Raw genomic sequence first — 17,501 nt, forward strand, 5'->3', positions numbered from 1 at the left:
TGGAGATTAAACATTTTCCTTCTTGCACTGGAAAGAGAAAAGGATCTGTACACATTACAAATACCTGAAATGGACCTGACAACATTTTTTGAAGTGTCTCTGTGTGTGTCTGTGTGTGTGAAAGAGAGAAAGAGAGAGAGAGAGAGAGAGAGAGAGAGAAAGGAAGGAGAGATAGAATAGTAATAGAGTAGATGTGCTTAGGGAGGGAATCTCTGGGTGGCTCAGCAGTTTTAGTGCCTGCCTTCAGCCCAGGGCGTGATCCTGGAGTTCCGGGGTCGAGTCCCACATCAGGTTTTCTGCATGAAGCCTGCTTTTCCCTATGCCCTTGTCTCTGCCTCTCTCTCTCTCTTTCTCTCTCTCTCTGTGTGTGTGTGTCTTTCATGAATAAATAAATAAAATCTTAAAAAAAAAAAAAAAAGATGTGCTTAGGGAGGTAAGACTATGCGAGAGGAATATCAAGAGCCAGGAACAGAGTAATTACATCAATCCAGAGAGTTACAACAAGGTTCCAGACCATGGATTCTGGACATATCTCAGAAATAAAATAATGCAATGGCTGTAGAGCCGTGATTTCACATTTATCTGAGCCCTGGATTACCCAGTGATCCCTGAGGCAAATGGTTAGAGCATCAGACAAGTGAAGTTTTCAATTAATTGATCCTTCAGTACAGAGGTTATCTTGGTGGAAACCCCCTAGATTTTGTATACATGCACAATTCATGTCCTTTCAAAGGAGAACGCATTTAGACTTAGTATTTTGCATGTGTTGAAATCAAACAAGCAAAGGGACAGTGTCGATAGCCTTTTTTAAAAATTTTTTATTTATTTATGATAGTCACACAGAGAGAGAGAGAGAGATAGGGAGAGAGAGAGAGGCAGAGACACAGGCAGAGGGAGAAGCAGGCTCCATGCACCGGGAGCCCGACATGGGATTTGATCTTGGGTCTCCAGGATCGCGCCCTGGGCCAAAGGCAGGCGCCAAACCGCTGCGCCACCCAGGGATCCCTTGATAGCCTCTTGTATCTACAACCTGTCTGCTGCTTTTTGGGGCAGAATGAGCTTTGCAAGAGCAAGGGCCCAAAGAACCAGCAATTGACTAGGAGTCATTTCTATCAACATCTGCCATTATAAATGAGAAAAATAAAGCTAATGCTTGATATTTATGTTGCAGATCAACAACATTATTAAGTTGAAAACGTGCGATCTGAATGCATGCTCCAGGCTAAGCACAGGGCCAGATGTCCTGTTGGGAGAATTGAGCTGCAACCTAAAGGAGTCAACAAGAGTGTAGCCTCATTGTTTGCTGCAGGCAAATTCTGCAGATGTCATGTGTGTTTGCTCAGCCCCTGGCACAGTGTCTTTTACATGGGAAATATCAGGAAAAGCACTCAGATCGAACTTAACTGAATTCCTTTGGTATTACTATTGTACCAACGAGAAGGAAAAGCTTCAAAGTGAATGTGAGAATGTCACAGTTATGTGATGTGCAAGCAATGTTTAAACTGGAACAGATACTAACATTCTCCCAGAGGAATGAATGACAGTAAACAGGAAACTGGGCTGTGCATTGACATCCAAGGGTGGGTTTTAGAGGAGCAGGTATTTGGAAGAGAAAGGAAATGGTTTAAGGGTTGGGTTAAGGGTGTGATGTAATGCCACACCTTTTTTTTTTTTTTGTCCATTTTATTTTTTTTTGTTTTATTTTTTTATTATTTTATTTATTATATTTTTAACATTTAATTGATTTTTTAAATTGGAGTTCAAGTTGCCAACATATAGCATTACACCCAATATTCATCCAGCCAAGTGCCCCCCTCAGTGCCCGTCACCTAGTCATCCCCACCCCCCGCCCACCTCTCTTTCCACCACTCCTTGTTCATTTCCCAGAGTTAATGCCACACTTTGATTAAAGAGGACAGTTCCACAAAATTTGTATTTTCTAATTGAGCATTGCCTGGTTCAGGACAATTTTAATCTTTTTTTTTTTTTCGTGGCTGTATTAAAGCCAGTTGTGTGTTCCATGCATTTTATTCCACCCATCCAACCAAAACCAATGAGACTGTATGTGAGGAATATAATCATTTTATTTTATTTTTTTAAAGATTTTATTTATTCATGAGAAACACCGAGAGAGAGGCAGAGACATAGAAGAGGAAGTGTCCTGCACTGCATTCCCTGCAGGGAGTCTGATGCAAGACATCCTGGGACCCTGGTATCACACTGTGAGCCAAAAGCAGATGTTCAACCATGTAGCCATGCAGGCATCACAGGAATATAATCATTTTAATAATAACGATATGAAAAGTATTTCTCAGTAGTAAATCATAGCAATTGATTTCTGAACAAATACATTTTCAGATTTATTTTACTAACGTTATCTTCTTCAGAATCAGTAAGTGCCATCTATTCTTTGAAATGATATTATTTTTTGAGCAGTTATTTATATGAGAAAGTTTTCCAAGAGAAACTAAAAATATTTAAATGTTTCATTTTAGACCATTATTCTATCAATTTCAATTTTCCATGCAAAATGTATACCTGAATTTCAGTAAGAATATTTTATTCATGCATCAAGTTTTACTCATTTCAAAATCTGCCTAGTTTGCCATTTGTCAACATCAATTTTATTTTGTATAGTTTAGTTCAAAAATTTCTAATTTTGCCTGGAATACTGGAGATTACTCCCTAAGGTCCACCTCTGAGGTATAATTTATTTAAAATGCCATGACAGGGGATCCCTGGGTGGCGCAGCGGTTTGGCGCCTGCCTTTGGCCCAGGGCGCGATCCTGGAGACCCAGGATCGAATCCCACGTCGGGCTCCCGGTGCATGGAGCCTGCTTCTCCCTCTGCCTATGTATCTGCCTCTCTTTCTCTCTCTCTCTCTCTCTGACTATCATAAATAAATAAATAAAAAAATTAAAAAAAAAAAATAAAAAAATAAAATGCCATGACACAAGTTCTGTTATAGACCCCGTTATGTATATATTTAACTTTTTTATTGATGATGTTTATTTGTAGATTAGTTTCAGTTTTACAGAAAAATTGTGCAGAAAGTGTAGTTTCCATATACACTCTCTTCCTCTCCCATCCTACATTTTCTCTGGCAATTAACATCTTGCACTAGTGGGGTACATTCGTTGCAACTGATGAACAAATTGGTATTAATTAGGTTTTCTTATATTTACTATTAACTAAAGTCATAATTTACATTAGGGCTCATTCTTTGTGTTCTACATTTCTTTGGGGTTGGACAAATGCTTGATATCTTATAGCCATTATTGTTGTACCTTATAGAATATTCTTCTACCTTAAAAAAGTCCTAGGCTCCACGTATTCACCCCTCTCTTTTTCTCCCTGAAGCCCTAGTGAATACTGTCTCTATAGTTTTACTTTTCTAGAATATCATATAGTAGGAATCCCATGTGGGTGGCTTTTCCAGGGCAGCCTCATTCACTTAGCAACATGGACTTCAAGTTTCTCCAAATCTTTTGGGACTTGATAGTTCATTTCTTATTGTCACTGAATACTTCATCATGTGGAAGTATCACAGTTTGTGTATACATGATAGAGATATTGGTTGCTTCCCAGTTTTGGCAATTGTGAATAAAGATGCTATTAATATTCATGCACAAGCTTTGTGTTTACATAAGCTTTGAATTCACTTGGATAATACTTAGGAGCACAGTTACTGGATTTCATGATAAGCCTATGGTTAGCTCTGTGCACTGTCTCCCACGTAGCTGTGCCATTTTGCATCTTCACCCTTAATGAATGAGAATTCTTGTTGACCCACTTCCTTACCAGCATTTAACACATCAGAGTCTTGAATTTCAGGCAATTGAAAAAGGTGTGTGGTAATATTGCACTGTTGCTTTGTTTTGAAATTCTGTGACCTAGGATGTTGAGCATTTTTTATGTGCTCATTTTTCATCAATATATCCTCCTCTTGGTTGAGGTTTATGTTCAGATTTTTGCCCATTTTTAATTTGTTCACTTTCTTATTGTTGAGTTTTAAGAGTTCTTTGTACATTTTGGATAAAAGTCCTTTAATCAAATACATACTTTGTAAATATTTGGTCCCTGTCTGTGATTTGTCTTTTAATTCTCTTAACCATGTCTTTCACCGAACAGATGGTTTCCAACTGTAATGAAGATCAACTTAATCAATTTCTTTTTTCACCGATCATACTTTGAAAGTTAACAAAAAGTTGACTGTTGGGGCCATGATCTCCTATAGGTTATCCTATCCTCTCTTTTAGAATTTTTATACTTTATTTCCCACCTAAAAGTACTGTGATCCACTTGGAGTGAATTTTTGTGAAAGATGTAAGGTCTATGTCTACATCGTTTATTTTTGCATGTGGATATGCAGTCGTTCCTGCACCATTAGTGGAAAAGATTTTCCTTCTCCATTAAATTGCCTTTGTTCTGTGTCAGTTAACTTTGCATATGTGTGTGTCTATTTATGGGCTCTCACTTCTATTTGTTTCCATTTTGTTCTTCTCTAGTGCCTATTGCTGTTTTGGGTCTTTTCCCTTTCCATATTAACTGAATGAAGAACAGTTTGTACATATACACAATGTGACCTGCTGGGATTTTGATGATACTTACATTGCATATGTACATCAAGTCTATAATAAATGACATGTTAATAATATTAATTTTTCCTTTCCTAAGCATAGAGACATTTAACTTTTTATTAAACAATGCATATTCATGGATAGATTGTTGTCTTTAAGGTATAGGTCACTACTTTGTAACTTCCTATTTTCCATTGGTATAGAATACTGCTCAGAATGGTGAATGTTTCTTTTTTTCCTCTCTTTGCATTGACTGCAGACAAATGACTGCCTGCGAATTCCACTTGGGTAAAAACAAAATTAATACATGTAACATCTTCAATGAAAATCTCTCCTCTCGTCTTGTCTCTGTCAATTCCCCCTAGTGTGAGCTTTTCTTACATTGACATCCCATAGAATTATACATGAGGCTTTACTTCCCTCTAAACTTAAAATCTTATTTTATCATACTTAGCATACCTATTTAATCTCTTTGATGACATAGAGAGCCCCTTTTTTTTTAATTTAACTTAACCCACAGTTCCTAGATACTAACCAATTGCTTAGTAAAGGGATTTACAATGAATCATAGTTTTAGAAAGAAAGATCTCTGACAGGCAAATGGTTTCACTCACCTCCCCTTTTTTATTGTATCTGTTTTCTAAAAGTTATTTAAAAGAATAGACAGCATAAAGTCCATGGAGACATGAAATAAATAACAAAACAATAAGAAAAATACATGTAACATCCTAAGTTCTTGAACCTATTATAAAACCAAACTAACATTCTTTAACTGACAAATGGCCACAAATGCACATACAGCTTCAAATGCAAGTGGGTTTGCTTTGCATATTGAATTCTCCTGTGTATTTGTGTTGCCTTCATGGAGAGAGGTAGACACAGAGACAGGGGCAGAGAATTTGGGGAGCCTGTCTGTGCATTCCTAGAATTACACAATCAATAAACAGCTAGGCTTGACAAAATGCCCTTTAAAAACAAATTCAATTTCTGTTTCTAGAAATTTCAATAAATCTAGATGAGAACAAATAAAGAGAAACTCAATACAAAATTTGCAACATTAATCAAGCAGCTCTAAGCCAAGATGTTCAAGCTCAATGGCACAATCTTCATGCCCCCGGTGCTGACACTGATTGGGATTCCCGGCTTGGAGTCTGTGCAGTTCTGGATTGGAATTCCTTTCTGTGCCATGTACATCATTGCTCTGTTTGGGAATTCCCTGCTCCTGGTCATCATCAAATCAGAACGCAGCCTCCATGAGCCCATGTATCTCTTCCTGGCAATGCTTGGAGCAACAGACATTGCTCTCAGCACCTGCATCCTACCAAAAATGCTAGGCATCTTCTGGTTTCATCTGCCTGACATATACTTTGATGCCTGTCTCTTTCAGATGTGGCTTATCCACACCTTCCAATGCATTGAATCAGGAATTCTGCTGGCCATGGCCCTGGACCGCTATGTGGCCATCTGTGATCCCCTGAGACATGCAACCATCTTTACCTACCACTTTCTCACTCAAATTGGAGTGGGAGTGATGCTCAGAGCAGCCCTCCTTGTAGCTCCATGTCTCATCCTCATCAAATGTCGGCTGAAACACTTCGGGACCACTGTGGTCTCCCATTCATACTGTGAGCACATGGCCATTGTGAAGTTGGCAGCAGAAGACATTCGAGTCAACAAGATCTATGGTCTCTTTGTGGCCTTCACTATACTTGGATTTGACATAATCTTCATCACCCTCTCCTACATCCGAATATTTATAACTGTCTTCAATCTGCCTCAGAGGGAAGCTAGGCTCAAAGCCTTCAACACCTACATTGCCCATATTTGTGTCTTCCTTGAGTTTTATCTCCTTGGTTTCTTCTCCTTCTTTACACACAGGTTTGGGTTCCATATTCCACCCTACATTCATATTCTTCTGTCCAACCTTTACCTGCTTGTCCCTCCTTTGCTCAATCCTATAGTGTATGGGGTGAAGACCAAACAGATTCGAGATCGAGTGTCCAAGGTTTTCCACTCTAAAGATTCCTCTTGACTTCTCATTTAACTTTTATCAAATAATAAAATTCAATTTGAGAAATAGTAGTTTGGGATCAGATTTTGTGCTTTCTCAAGTTCATTTATGCTGCTGAAAGATACAGTTCTAGATTTTATGTTGGAGACAGGCTCTCATTCCTATTTAAACCATTAGTATTTATGTACACAGAATCAACTTATTAGTAGATGACATAAAAGAGAGAAAACATGCAGATTTGCTTCTGGTTTAGTCAATCTTTAATTTAATTTAGTTTAGTTCAATATTTCAGTGAGGAAATTTCTTAAAAACACAAGTAAATTTAAATAGTTAACCTCTGCTTAAAATATTTCCATTGTGTTCTTTAAAAACAATAAATTAATTCATAAAGTTGATAATTCCAAGGATTGTGAACTAATTTCTTTTTTGTCTTCTAATTTCAGTAATCTTGCTCCTCCAACTCATCATCTTTATCATTTTATTTTATTTTATTTTTTTTATCTTTATATTTTGTCATCACTATTCAATTATTTTCTGACTTACATTCATCTGAGCATTAAGATGAATGTTTAAGTTTGTATTGGAATGCAAATTTAAACATTTTTTAAATCCAAATGATTGGTTTCACAAAAACTTGAATATCTAGTTACTGAGAGTTCCCATAGACCCCCTACCCAGTTTTCCTTATCATTGTTTTCTTTCATTAATATGTGTTATAGTTCATGAATCAATGTTGATACATATGATTTACTAAAGTCCATATTTTATTATTGTTTCTTAATTTTTCCCTAACTTCCTTTATTTCCTAAAAGATCCCATCCTGGATGACACATTGCATTTAGTTGTCAAGTCTCTGTAAGCTTCTCTTGATTAGATTGGAATTACATGCTTTGGGGAGGAAAATCATAGATGTCAAATTCTCATTTTGATTACGTATCAAGGGTGCATATTATCAACATAATTGATTAACTGTGTATATTGAGCATAATTACTTATCTGAGATAGTATTTGTCAGGTTTCTTCATTTTAATTACCATTTCTTACTGTGCTTTTGGAAGGAAAATTGCTCTAATTAGACCACACTTAAGGAGTAGGGATTTATGTTCCTTCTCCTTGAGGACGGAATAGATACATAATTTAGTAAATTATTTAGAATTTTTTTACAAGGCAATTGATTTATTCTCCCTACTTATTAATTTCTTTAATCATTTATTTATATCAGTATGGATTTATGGGTATCTTTGTCATAATTTGAGTATAATCCAATATTACTTTATTTTATTGCTCATGCTGTTTCATCCTGACCATTGGATGCTTTTGTTCCTTTTTGGCTTACCCCTCACTGTGTGTGTGTGTGTGTGTGTGTGTGTGTGTGTGTGTGTGGCTTTTTTCTTTATGGCATTGGAAGATGCTCCAGGATAATCTTGGGTATTTCTTTCCCCAGTTCTAGAATTATGATTTCCCTGGGATGTTTTTTTCTTTTTATTGGTGAATAGAATTAGAAACGAAGAATTAAAGAATGCTTTAAATTCTCTCAGGTGACAGAGCAAGGAATTTTGTGTGTTAGCTAACCTATGCTCATACACATATCTATAAATATTTCTGTATGTAAACACTTGCATCTAAATTAAGTTAATTTATAGTTCTTAGTAATATCTGCAACATGAATTTATTACCACAAGGATCTTTCTAACTACTTAAATTTGCTTATTGCTAAAGTCCCATTCCTACAGTGAAAAATCTGGCTTCAACCATCTGTCACACATTTACTTGTTGATTTCCAATCCAGCATGCTGGATTTGATCTGTGTGCAATGATTTGTCCCATGGATTTGACATATTCATAATCTGTGTGATTGATTAAGAACAGTGGTAGGCTTTATAAGTACAAAATATAGTGTAGCTGTGTAATTCATAAGTTCAGGGATTGGACTAGATTTATCACCTGAAACCAGTGTCATCCACTATACGCAAGATTGTATGGACTTTTCACCATGACCATTGTACTATTCTTTGTTTCCCAGGGTGACCAATGACCTTCATAGTGCCACACACCAGATATTCTCTTATTGGATATACCAACTGCTTTTCTTCTTCTTTTTCTTTTTTTTAAATTTTATAAATTTATTTTTTATTGGTGTTCAATTTGCCAACATATAGAATAACACCCAGTGCTCATCACGTCAAGTGCCCACCTCAGTGCCCATCACCCAGTCACCTCCACCCCTCTGCCCACCTCCCCTTCTACCACCCCCAGTTCGTTTCCCAGAGTTAGGAGTCTTTCATGTTCTGTCTCCCTTTCTGATATTTCCCACTCATTTTTTCTCCTTTCCCCTTTATTCCCTTTCACTATTTTTTATAATTCCCAAATGAATGAGACCATATAATGTTTGCCCTTCTCTAATTGACTTATTTCACTCAGCATAATACCCTCCAGTTCCATCCACGTCGAAGCAAATCGTGGGTATTTGCCGTTTCTAATGGCTGAAGAATATTCCATTATATACATAGACCAATTCTTCTTTATCCATTCATCTTCGATGGACACCAAGGCTCCTTCCACAGTTTAGCTATTGTGGACATTGCTGCTAGAAACATCGGGCTGCAGGTGTCCTGGCATTTCACTGCATCTGTATCTTTGGGGTAAATCCCCAGCAGTGTAATTACTGGGTCATAGGGCAGATCTATTTTTAACTCTTTAAAGAACCTCCAAACAGTTTTCCAGAGTGTCTGCACCAGTTCATATTCCCACCAATAGTGCAGGAGGGTTCCCCTTTCTCCACATCCTCTCCAACATTTGTGGTTTCCTGCCTTGTTAATTTTCCCCATTCTCACTGGTGTGAGATGGGATCTTATTGTGGTTTTGATTTGTATTTCCCTGATGGCAAGTGATGCGGAGCATTTCCCCACGTGCGTGTTGGCCATGTCTATGTCTTCCTCTGTGAGATTTCGGTTCATGTCTTTTGCCCATTTCATGATTGGATTGCTTGTTTCTTTGCTGTTGAGTGTAATAAGTTCTTTATATATCTTGGAAACTAGCCCTTTATCTGATACGTCATTTGCCAATATCTTCTCCCATTCTGTAGGTTGTCTTTGAGTTTTGTTGATGGTATCTTTGCTGTGCAAAAGCTTCTTATATTAAGATTTGTATGGAATCAGAAAAGACCCTGAATAGCCAGGGGGATTTTAAAATAGAAAACTATAGCTGGGAAGATCACAATGCCAGATTTCAGGTTGTACTACAAAGTTGTGGTCATCAAGGCAGTGTGGTACTGGCACAAAAGCAGACACATAGATCAATGGAACAGAATAGAGAATCCAGAAGTGGACCCTCAACTTTATGGTCAACTAATATTCGACAAAGGAGGAAGGACTATCCACTGGAAAAAAGACAGTTTCTTCAATAAATGGTGCTGGGAAAATTGGACGTCCTCATGCAGAAGAATGAAACTAGATCACTCTCTTACACTATACACAAAGATAAACTCAAAATGAATGAAAGATCTTAATGTGAGACAAGATTCCATCAAAATCCTAGAGGAGAACACAGGTCACACCCTTTTTGAACTTGGCCAGAGTAACTTCTTGCAAGATTCATCCATGACGGCAAGAGAAACAGAAGCAAAAATGAACTATTGGGACTTCATCAAGATAAGAAGCTTTTGCACAGCAAAAGATACCACCAACTGCTTTTCTAATTGTATGTTTTTCCTTGAAGCATTTTTTCTTTTATTTTGATGACATCAGTTATTTGAAGACATCACTGTCTTCTGCAGGCATTTTTATTTTATATTTTTTACTATGTCTATTCACTTCTGTTGAGATGTTACCTCTACTTGGAAACCCTCCCCCTGTTACCTGGTAATATTATCATCATTCTTCAATGCTCAAATCAGCCTTTCCTTGGCATCTCCTCCAATATTCTTCAATTAGAATTTTCTCAGACTTGATGTTTTTCTGTTGTTTGATAATCATCCATGTATTTATTTTTAAAGTGGGCTCCAATGTTGTGCTTGAACTCATGACCCTGAGATCAAGACCTGAGCTGAAATCAAGGGTCAGATGCTTAAGTAATGGAGCCACCCAAGCACCCCATCATCTATGTTTTTAACTATATTATATTTAATGTTTTGTCTACATTATCTGGGATGGCTGGTGAATTTTATTTTCTCTTTACTTAATATTTTTTTACCACTTAGTTTCCATGTATCTTTGCCTTATAATTTGAAAATAAATACTCTATGACATCAATTGTTTTTGTGTAACTTTTTTCAGTGACTTGGCATGTAATTCACTGAGAGAAGACATTTTTTATAATGGTTTGGGTGGGGAGTAAGTGCAGAATGTCCACTTTGGGGCATGTTAAATTAAAGAAATAGGATCTCCTAGTAGATATACTCAGTTGGGAGCTCTATTTAGATATTTGAAAAAATAAATTTACTAATTGATCTTCATATTTTCTTTTTTTAAGATTTTATTTATTTATTCATGAGAGACACACACACACAGAGAGAGAGAGAGAGAGAGAGAGGGGCAGAGACACAGGCAGAGGGAAGGAGAAGCAGGCTCCATGCAGAGAGCCCGATATGGGACTTGATCCCAGGACTCCAGGATCATGCCCTGGGCCGAAGGCAGGCGCCAAACCGCTGAGCCACCCAGGGATCCCGATCTTCATATTTTCAATACCTATCATAGCAGCGAGAATTGGTGTGTTTGGAAGATTGACTATTGTCAATCTATTGACTATTGGTTTGTTGACTACTGTGAAACTGTTTCATCTGTAGTCTCATTAAATTCTTACTTTAACACTATGAAGCTTAAAAACTATTTTTCAGATTACCAATGGTGAAGTTAGGATTTATAATGTTAAAAATGACACTCACCTAGCTATCAGTTATGGAAGCAGTATTTAAACTTGAGTTTGACAAACAAGAATATGGCTGTAGATGAAACATCTAAAAAGGTAAAGTTTTGAGGAACTAATTCATTTGAGAACAAACAAATGTTTATGAATTGTCCACAAAATATATACCAATGTTGGTCAAAGCCCAGCAATTTCCAATCAAAGAACACTACATCCCATGATGATCTAAAGTATCAGATCATTCAGTAACAGAGCATTCTATAGATACGTCCAATGTAGTTTCTTCTATGTTCCATGCATAGTAACATTAAACTTAGAAGTGAAACATTATCAACTTCAGCACTGAATGAATGTGATCAAAACAAATGATACTGAAGGAAAAGAGGAAAGAAATAAATTAAAAAAAAAAAGAAAAAGGAGAGGGGAATAACATATGGGTAAATAGTGTTTTCAGAATCTTAGAGTTTTCCTTAAGTTTTGAAAGTATATATATGTTTTTTTAATTTTTTATTTTTATATGTATATTTTTATTGGAGTTCGATTTGCCAACATTAACACTCAGTGCTCATCCCGTCAAGCACCCCCCTCAGTGCCCATCACCTAGTCACCTCATCTCCCTGCCCACTTCCCCCTCCACTACCCCTTGTTTGTTTCCCAGAGTAGGAGTCTCTCATGTTCTGTCACCCTCTCTGAGTTTTCCCACTCATTTTCTCTGCTTTCCCCTATAATCCCTTTCGCTATTTTTTATATTCCCAGTATGAGTGAAACCATATAATGATTGTATAGTAATAGTGTTACCAGGCTGTACTGATTTGACAATTTTCTAGTAAAGTAGAAGTAATTCTTGCTTGGAGTGTTGTCAAGGTATTGTAGCAGATTTATCACTTATAAGGGATTTTAAGGAAATTTAAGAAATATCTACCACAATATAGAAAAGAAGAGGAGATGTAGAAGGGTAAAAAATTAAAATAGAGGAATAAGCATCCATATTTATAAGGCAAGTAAGTATAAGCATATTAATGGGCAATATTGCATAATACAGAGCATGTATTTTGAAAGCCAGAGTCCCTGGGTTCAATTTTACATTGCCTTGTGCTAGGGGAGCTACCTTTATGCAATTTACTAAACCTTTTTGTGCCTCAGTTTTCTACTTGGTACGAGGAGAATAATAATACTACCCACATCACAGTATAGTTTTGTGGACTAAAGGAGTAAATAAATGTAAAAGGCTTCATAAACAGTCAAACCCACAGTGATCATTATTTGAGGGTTAAGCCGTTATTACAACTGTTATAACAAGTAAAATGAAACTTGAAAATGATGACTTTTACTGAAGAATTTTATATCTGTGCATGTAACAGTGTGAATTGGAAAATAATTTGTTTTCTTAAATTACATTGTCCAATATACTGAGAATTTTAAAGTTATTACAAAAATTAACCTAGCTATTTCACATTTGTGAATATCATGAAATATTATTCATAAATATAGAATACAAAATAATGTCAATAATCAATAACATTTATTGCAAGTATTTATTGAATGCTTCCCATGAAGCTTATTTCCAAGAGAAAGAAAGGGAAATATTAAAAAATGAAAAAAAGAGAGAAAAATGTACAACATCAAATATCCCTGCTGAGAAATAAAACTGAATTGAGAAATTGTATGTTGGGGACAAAGTTGCAACTATTGTTTATGTACCATGATTTCATAAAACAGAATCTGCAAACATGGGTTTGTATTTACATATTTTAGTTTCCAGAAATCTTCTTGTTTGGGAGGAAGAGACTAGCCACTCGGTCACGAATCTGTTTGGTCTTGACACCATACACCAGGGGATTGACTGTGGGAGGCACCAAAAGATACAAACTTGCAAAAATTATATGAATGCTTGGAGGTACCTTCTTGCCAATACGGTGAGTTAGGAAACTAAATAGTGCAGGTGTGTACGATACAAGTAGAGTGCAGACATGGGCAGCACAGGTGCCCAGAGCTTTAGAGCGGGCATTCTGAGAAGATAGCCGGAAGACTGCCTGAAGGATCTTGATATAGGATGTAGCTATGAGCCCTAGGTCCAACACCATCACTGAAAGGGCCACAGAGATTCCATATGCTCTGTTAATGAGGGTGTTGGCACTGGCCAACTTCACCACAGCCATGTGCTCACAGTAGGCATGATTGATTACATATTTAGTGTAATACGGTAGCCTTTTAATAAGAAGAGGACAGGGCAAAACCATAAAGGTAGCTCGGATCACACCAGCTAGACCCATTTTAGTGACCATTGGTGTTGTCAAGATGGTTGTATAACGCAGTGGGATACAAATAGCTACATACCGGTCGAAGGCCATGGCAACCAAGAGGGCTGACTCAATTATGCAGAATGTGTGGATAAAATACATTTGTGCTAGACAGATACTAAAGTCAAACTTGTGAGCATCCAACCAGAAGATACCCAGCATCTTGGGGGCTGTGGAAGAGACAAGAGCCATGTCATTCACTGCCAGCATACAAAGGAAGAAATACATAGGCAGGTGGAGGCTGGGTTCTATTTTGATGGTGATGATGATTACACTGTTCCCCAGCAGGGCCAGGGCAAACAGGAGGCAGACAGGGATGCCAATCCAGCAGTGAAAAGCTTGCAAACCAGGAATACCAACCAGGAAAAAAGATGAGATGTAGCTATGTGTAGCATTGTCTGCCATATTAAAACTGGAGAGTTTGCATGCTCTGGTGCAAAGTAGTGAGGCTAGTTTCCTATAGGAAGAAATCAAGTTGACAGAATAATTATTTATTTATGGAGATTCCAGGCACACTAAAATAGCCTATGTGAAGGGCTGACTCTTCTCTAAAACTTCCGTAAGTTGTTGGGTTAATCACTTCCCCGTTATGGACCCCGGTATCTTTATTTGCAAATAAGATGGACTTCTTTTTAAATTTTCTCTTCTCTGTTCAGTGTTTTTTTTTTCTGTTCTAGTTTTATATTTCCATTATCTATTAAGTATACAAGCAGTGATAAAATTTCTGCTTCTTTGTGCCTAGGATTTTTTGAATTGTGTGATATAGACATCAACTTTGCTTTAAAAAGACAAAGGCCACAATAGCCAAACTGTGGAAGGAGCCTCGGTGTCCATCGCAAGATGAATGGATAAAGAAGATGTGGTCTATGTATACAATGGAATATTACTCAGCCATTAGAAATGACAAATACCCACCATTTGCTTCGACGTGGATGGAAGGTATTATGCTGAGTGAAATAAGTCAATCGGAGAAGGACAAACATTATATGGTCTCATTCTTTTGGGGAATATAAAAAATAGTGAAAGGGAATAAAAGGGAAAGGAGAAAAAATGAGTGGGAAATATCAGAAAGGGAGACAGAACATGAGAGACTCCTTACTCTGGGAAAGGAACTAGGGGTGGTGGAAGGGGAGGTGGGCTGGGGTGGGGGTGACTGAGTGACGGGCACTGAGGGGGCACTTGATGGGATGAGCACTGGGTGTTATTCTATATGTTGGCAAATTGAACACCAATAAACAAGAAATTTATAAAAAAAAAAAAAAGAAAAAAAGACAAAGGCCACTGCTCTCAAGGAATTTTCAATCAAGTGTGAACATTCATGCAGGCATACACAAACACACAGATGCACACATGCATATATACAATGAATTGCAGGTTATACAAAAGGCAGTTGTAATTTTAACAATATGGTAGACCACAGACAACTTAAATAATCAGGAATGCATAATAAGAAATTCAAACAGCTTAAATATAACCAAAATTCTTGTGAACATTAAAAATAAAACCTTATTCTCACTCATGACTGATGCCTTCTTATTTCAGAAAAGATCTTAAAGATAATCAGAAGGAGGACAGGATATTAGAAGCATATATCAAAAGTGAGGGGTATTAGCTGAAAATAGTAGAAAAACACAGATCTGTCATCAGAATTTTAAATTAATATTGTCCAGAACACAAGTTGTTTTTTTTTTTTTTTTGCCATGGCTGTATCTCTACAACTTTTTATGTAATTCAAAAACAAGTACCTAAAATACTGCATTGATCAATCAACCCAATTTCTTAAGTGTATACTGTGTTTCAAATAATGAGGAAAAACTGTTTTTTTTTCTGAGCTATCCAAAAACAGTTAACTGCATTCAACATTACATGGAGTTACCATATGCAATTTTTAAAAAGATTTACATGAAACTTAATTTACCATTTTAAGTGATGGGGGAAAATTGAAAATAAGTTCCTGCCTTGACAATTATTTTTCTTTTTTGAAAATTTCATTTCCTCATTCCTTCAGATAATTTAGACATTGCTATCAACACACATTTTTAACTAATGGGAATAATATAAGTCCATTTGGCATTCTGCTCCCCGGATTCCTGGCCTTGACCCTTGCTTTGCTACCTGCTAATGACAGTGAGAGCAAAGTAATTCCAATCCAGTACTCCAGGTCTCAGTGCTACAAGCATCTTTTCATGATCCCTCACTGGTCTTGTCCTTTTGTTCCAGTAATGGCCCTCAAACCCTCTTCTGAGGATCAAATTTCCTCCTAAAATAGCAATTCAGAAATGCACACGCTCGTCTTCATACGTTGCCTTTTTAAAAATTTTTAATTGTTCCCAATATCTACTCCTGAAACTCATCTGATACGCAAGTTCAATAAATATTAATAAATATTCCTATTGGCAATACCTCTTTGTTTGACTTTTCATGTAATATCTGTTCAGAAAAAAAACATTCTGGTTATAATTAATGTGCATATTCTCCTCTTAAGCATATGCTACTCTGGACCTATGTGAGTAAGTATCTGAGGTGTTTCCATATAAGAAAGTGAGAATTCAAATTTGAGTTAATCATTATAAATATTTCAGAAGAATTCAGAATTTAAACATTATCCAGAATACAGAGACCCAGAATTTTGGATTGTCACGTTGGATGTGAGTCCCATAACCTCAGGTAGAGATAAGAATTTGGGGCAAGAAATTGGGAATATTGAACATTTAAACTATAAAAGATGTTTAAGTTTAATAAAAAGATCTTTATAGGTTTGTAGGTTTTTCCATGTTCTTCCATTTAGGAAAACCAAAAATTCAAGAGGATGTTTGGCAGAGAACTCAGTATACAGCAAGTGAGTAGTACATCTAGAAGTATAAACATGATTTCTAGGTAGAAAAAATTACACAGAACGAAAAATAAGCTTAATTGCTTTGTGATACATACATACTTAGTCATAAAAGTAGGTCTATAGGCATCAGTAAATTTACTTATAAGGCAATACTAAGGGGTCTCTGGGTGGCCCAGTTTGTTAAGCCTCTGTAATTGGTTTGGGTCATAATCCCAGGGTCCTGGGATTGAGCCTTACCTCAGGTTCCCTGCCCAGCAAGGAGTCTGCTTCTCCCTGCTCATATGGCCCTCTCCCACACCCCACCCCCATCTCCAACCCTACGCATGCTCTCTCTGGCTATTTCCATCTGTGTGATAGATAGAAAGATAGATAGATGATAGAAAGATAGATAGAATGTCTCTCTCTCTCTTTAAATAAAAGACAATACTGGGAGAAAGAGGTTAAGTAGTTTCAATTTAGAGAGAGGCCAGGCTCCTGGAATGTGTAACTCAGGGATCTATAGGGAAACAACACCAAGACATGGCAGCCTATTTTGAATGAGGTCAATAAGGTTGCTTATTACCTTCTATTTACCAGACAGATTGCCAGGGAAGTCAGAAAGCCTGCCCACACCCTCTAGCTTCCTGTTAGTTCTGATTTTGCATTTGTTTCTGAAACATACAGATACCATGTTCCTTCTGCCTCCCAACTTTAGCATTTTACCTGCATCAGGGTTAGTTAGCCGAATCTGTTGCCTGCAATCTGCCACTCCAGAGAGCATGATGCTAGTAGAGCATGCAATGCTTTCTATGTTCTGTTTTATTATATTTAGCATGTTTATACCATGTCTTAAATAATCACAGTTGGAGATATGCCACACGATGTTCACTGTTTTCCTCAAAGCTCCCCCACTATCTGCCTGTCTCTCATTT

General features: G+C 36.9%; 1 protein-coding gene and 1 pseudogene across 1 annotated transcript; one reads left to right on the forward strand and one right to left on the reverse strand.

Moving 5' to 3' along the window:
* Nucleotides 1-5,661: 5,661 nt before the first annotated feature.
* OR52A5 (olfactory receptor family 52 subfamily A member 5) lies at nucleotides 5,662-6,612 on the forward strand. The gene is given in 1 exon segment (NM_001388830.1): nucleotides 5,662-6,612. A coding segment is annotated over 1 exon segment (951 nt).
* On the reverse strand, nucleotides 13,206-14,159 carry OR52AE11P (olfactory receptor family 52 subfamily AE member 11, pseudogene; annotated as a pseudogene).

Source organism: Canis lupus, chromosome 21 (assembly GCF_011100685.1).
Source record: "Canis lupus familiaris isolate Mischka breed German Shepherd chromosome 21, alternate assembly UU_Cfam_GSD_1.0, whole genome shotgun sequence".
NCBI lineage: Eukaryota > Metazoa > Chordata > Mammalia > Carnivora > Canidae > Canis > Canis lupus.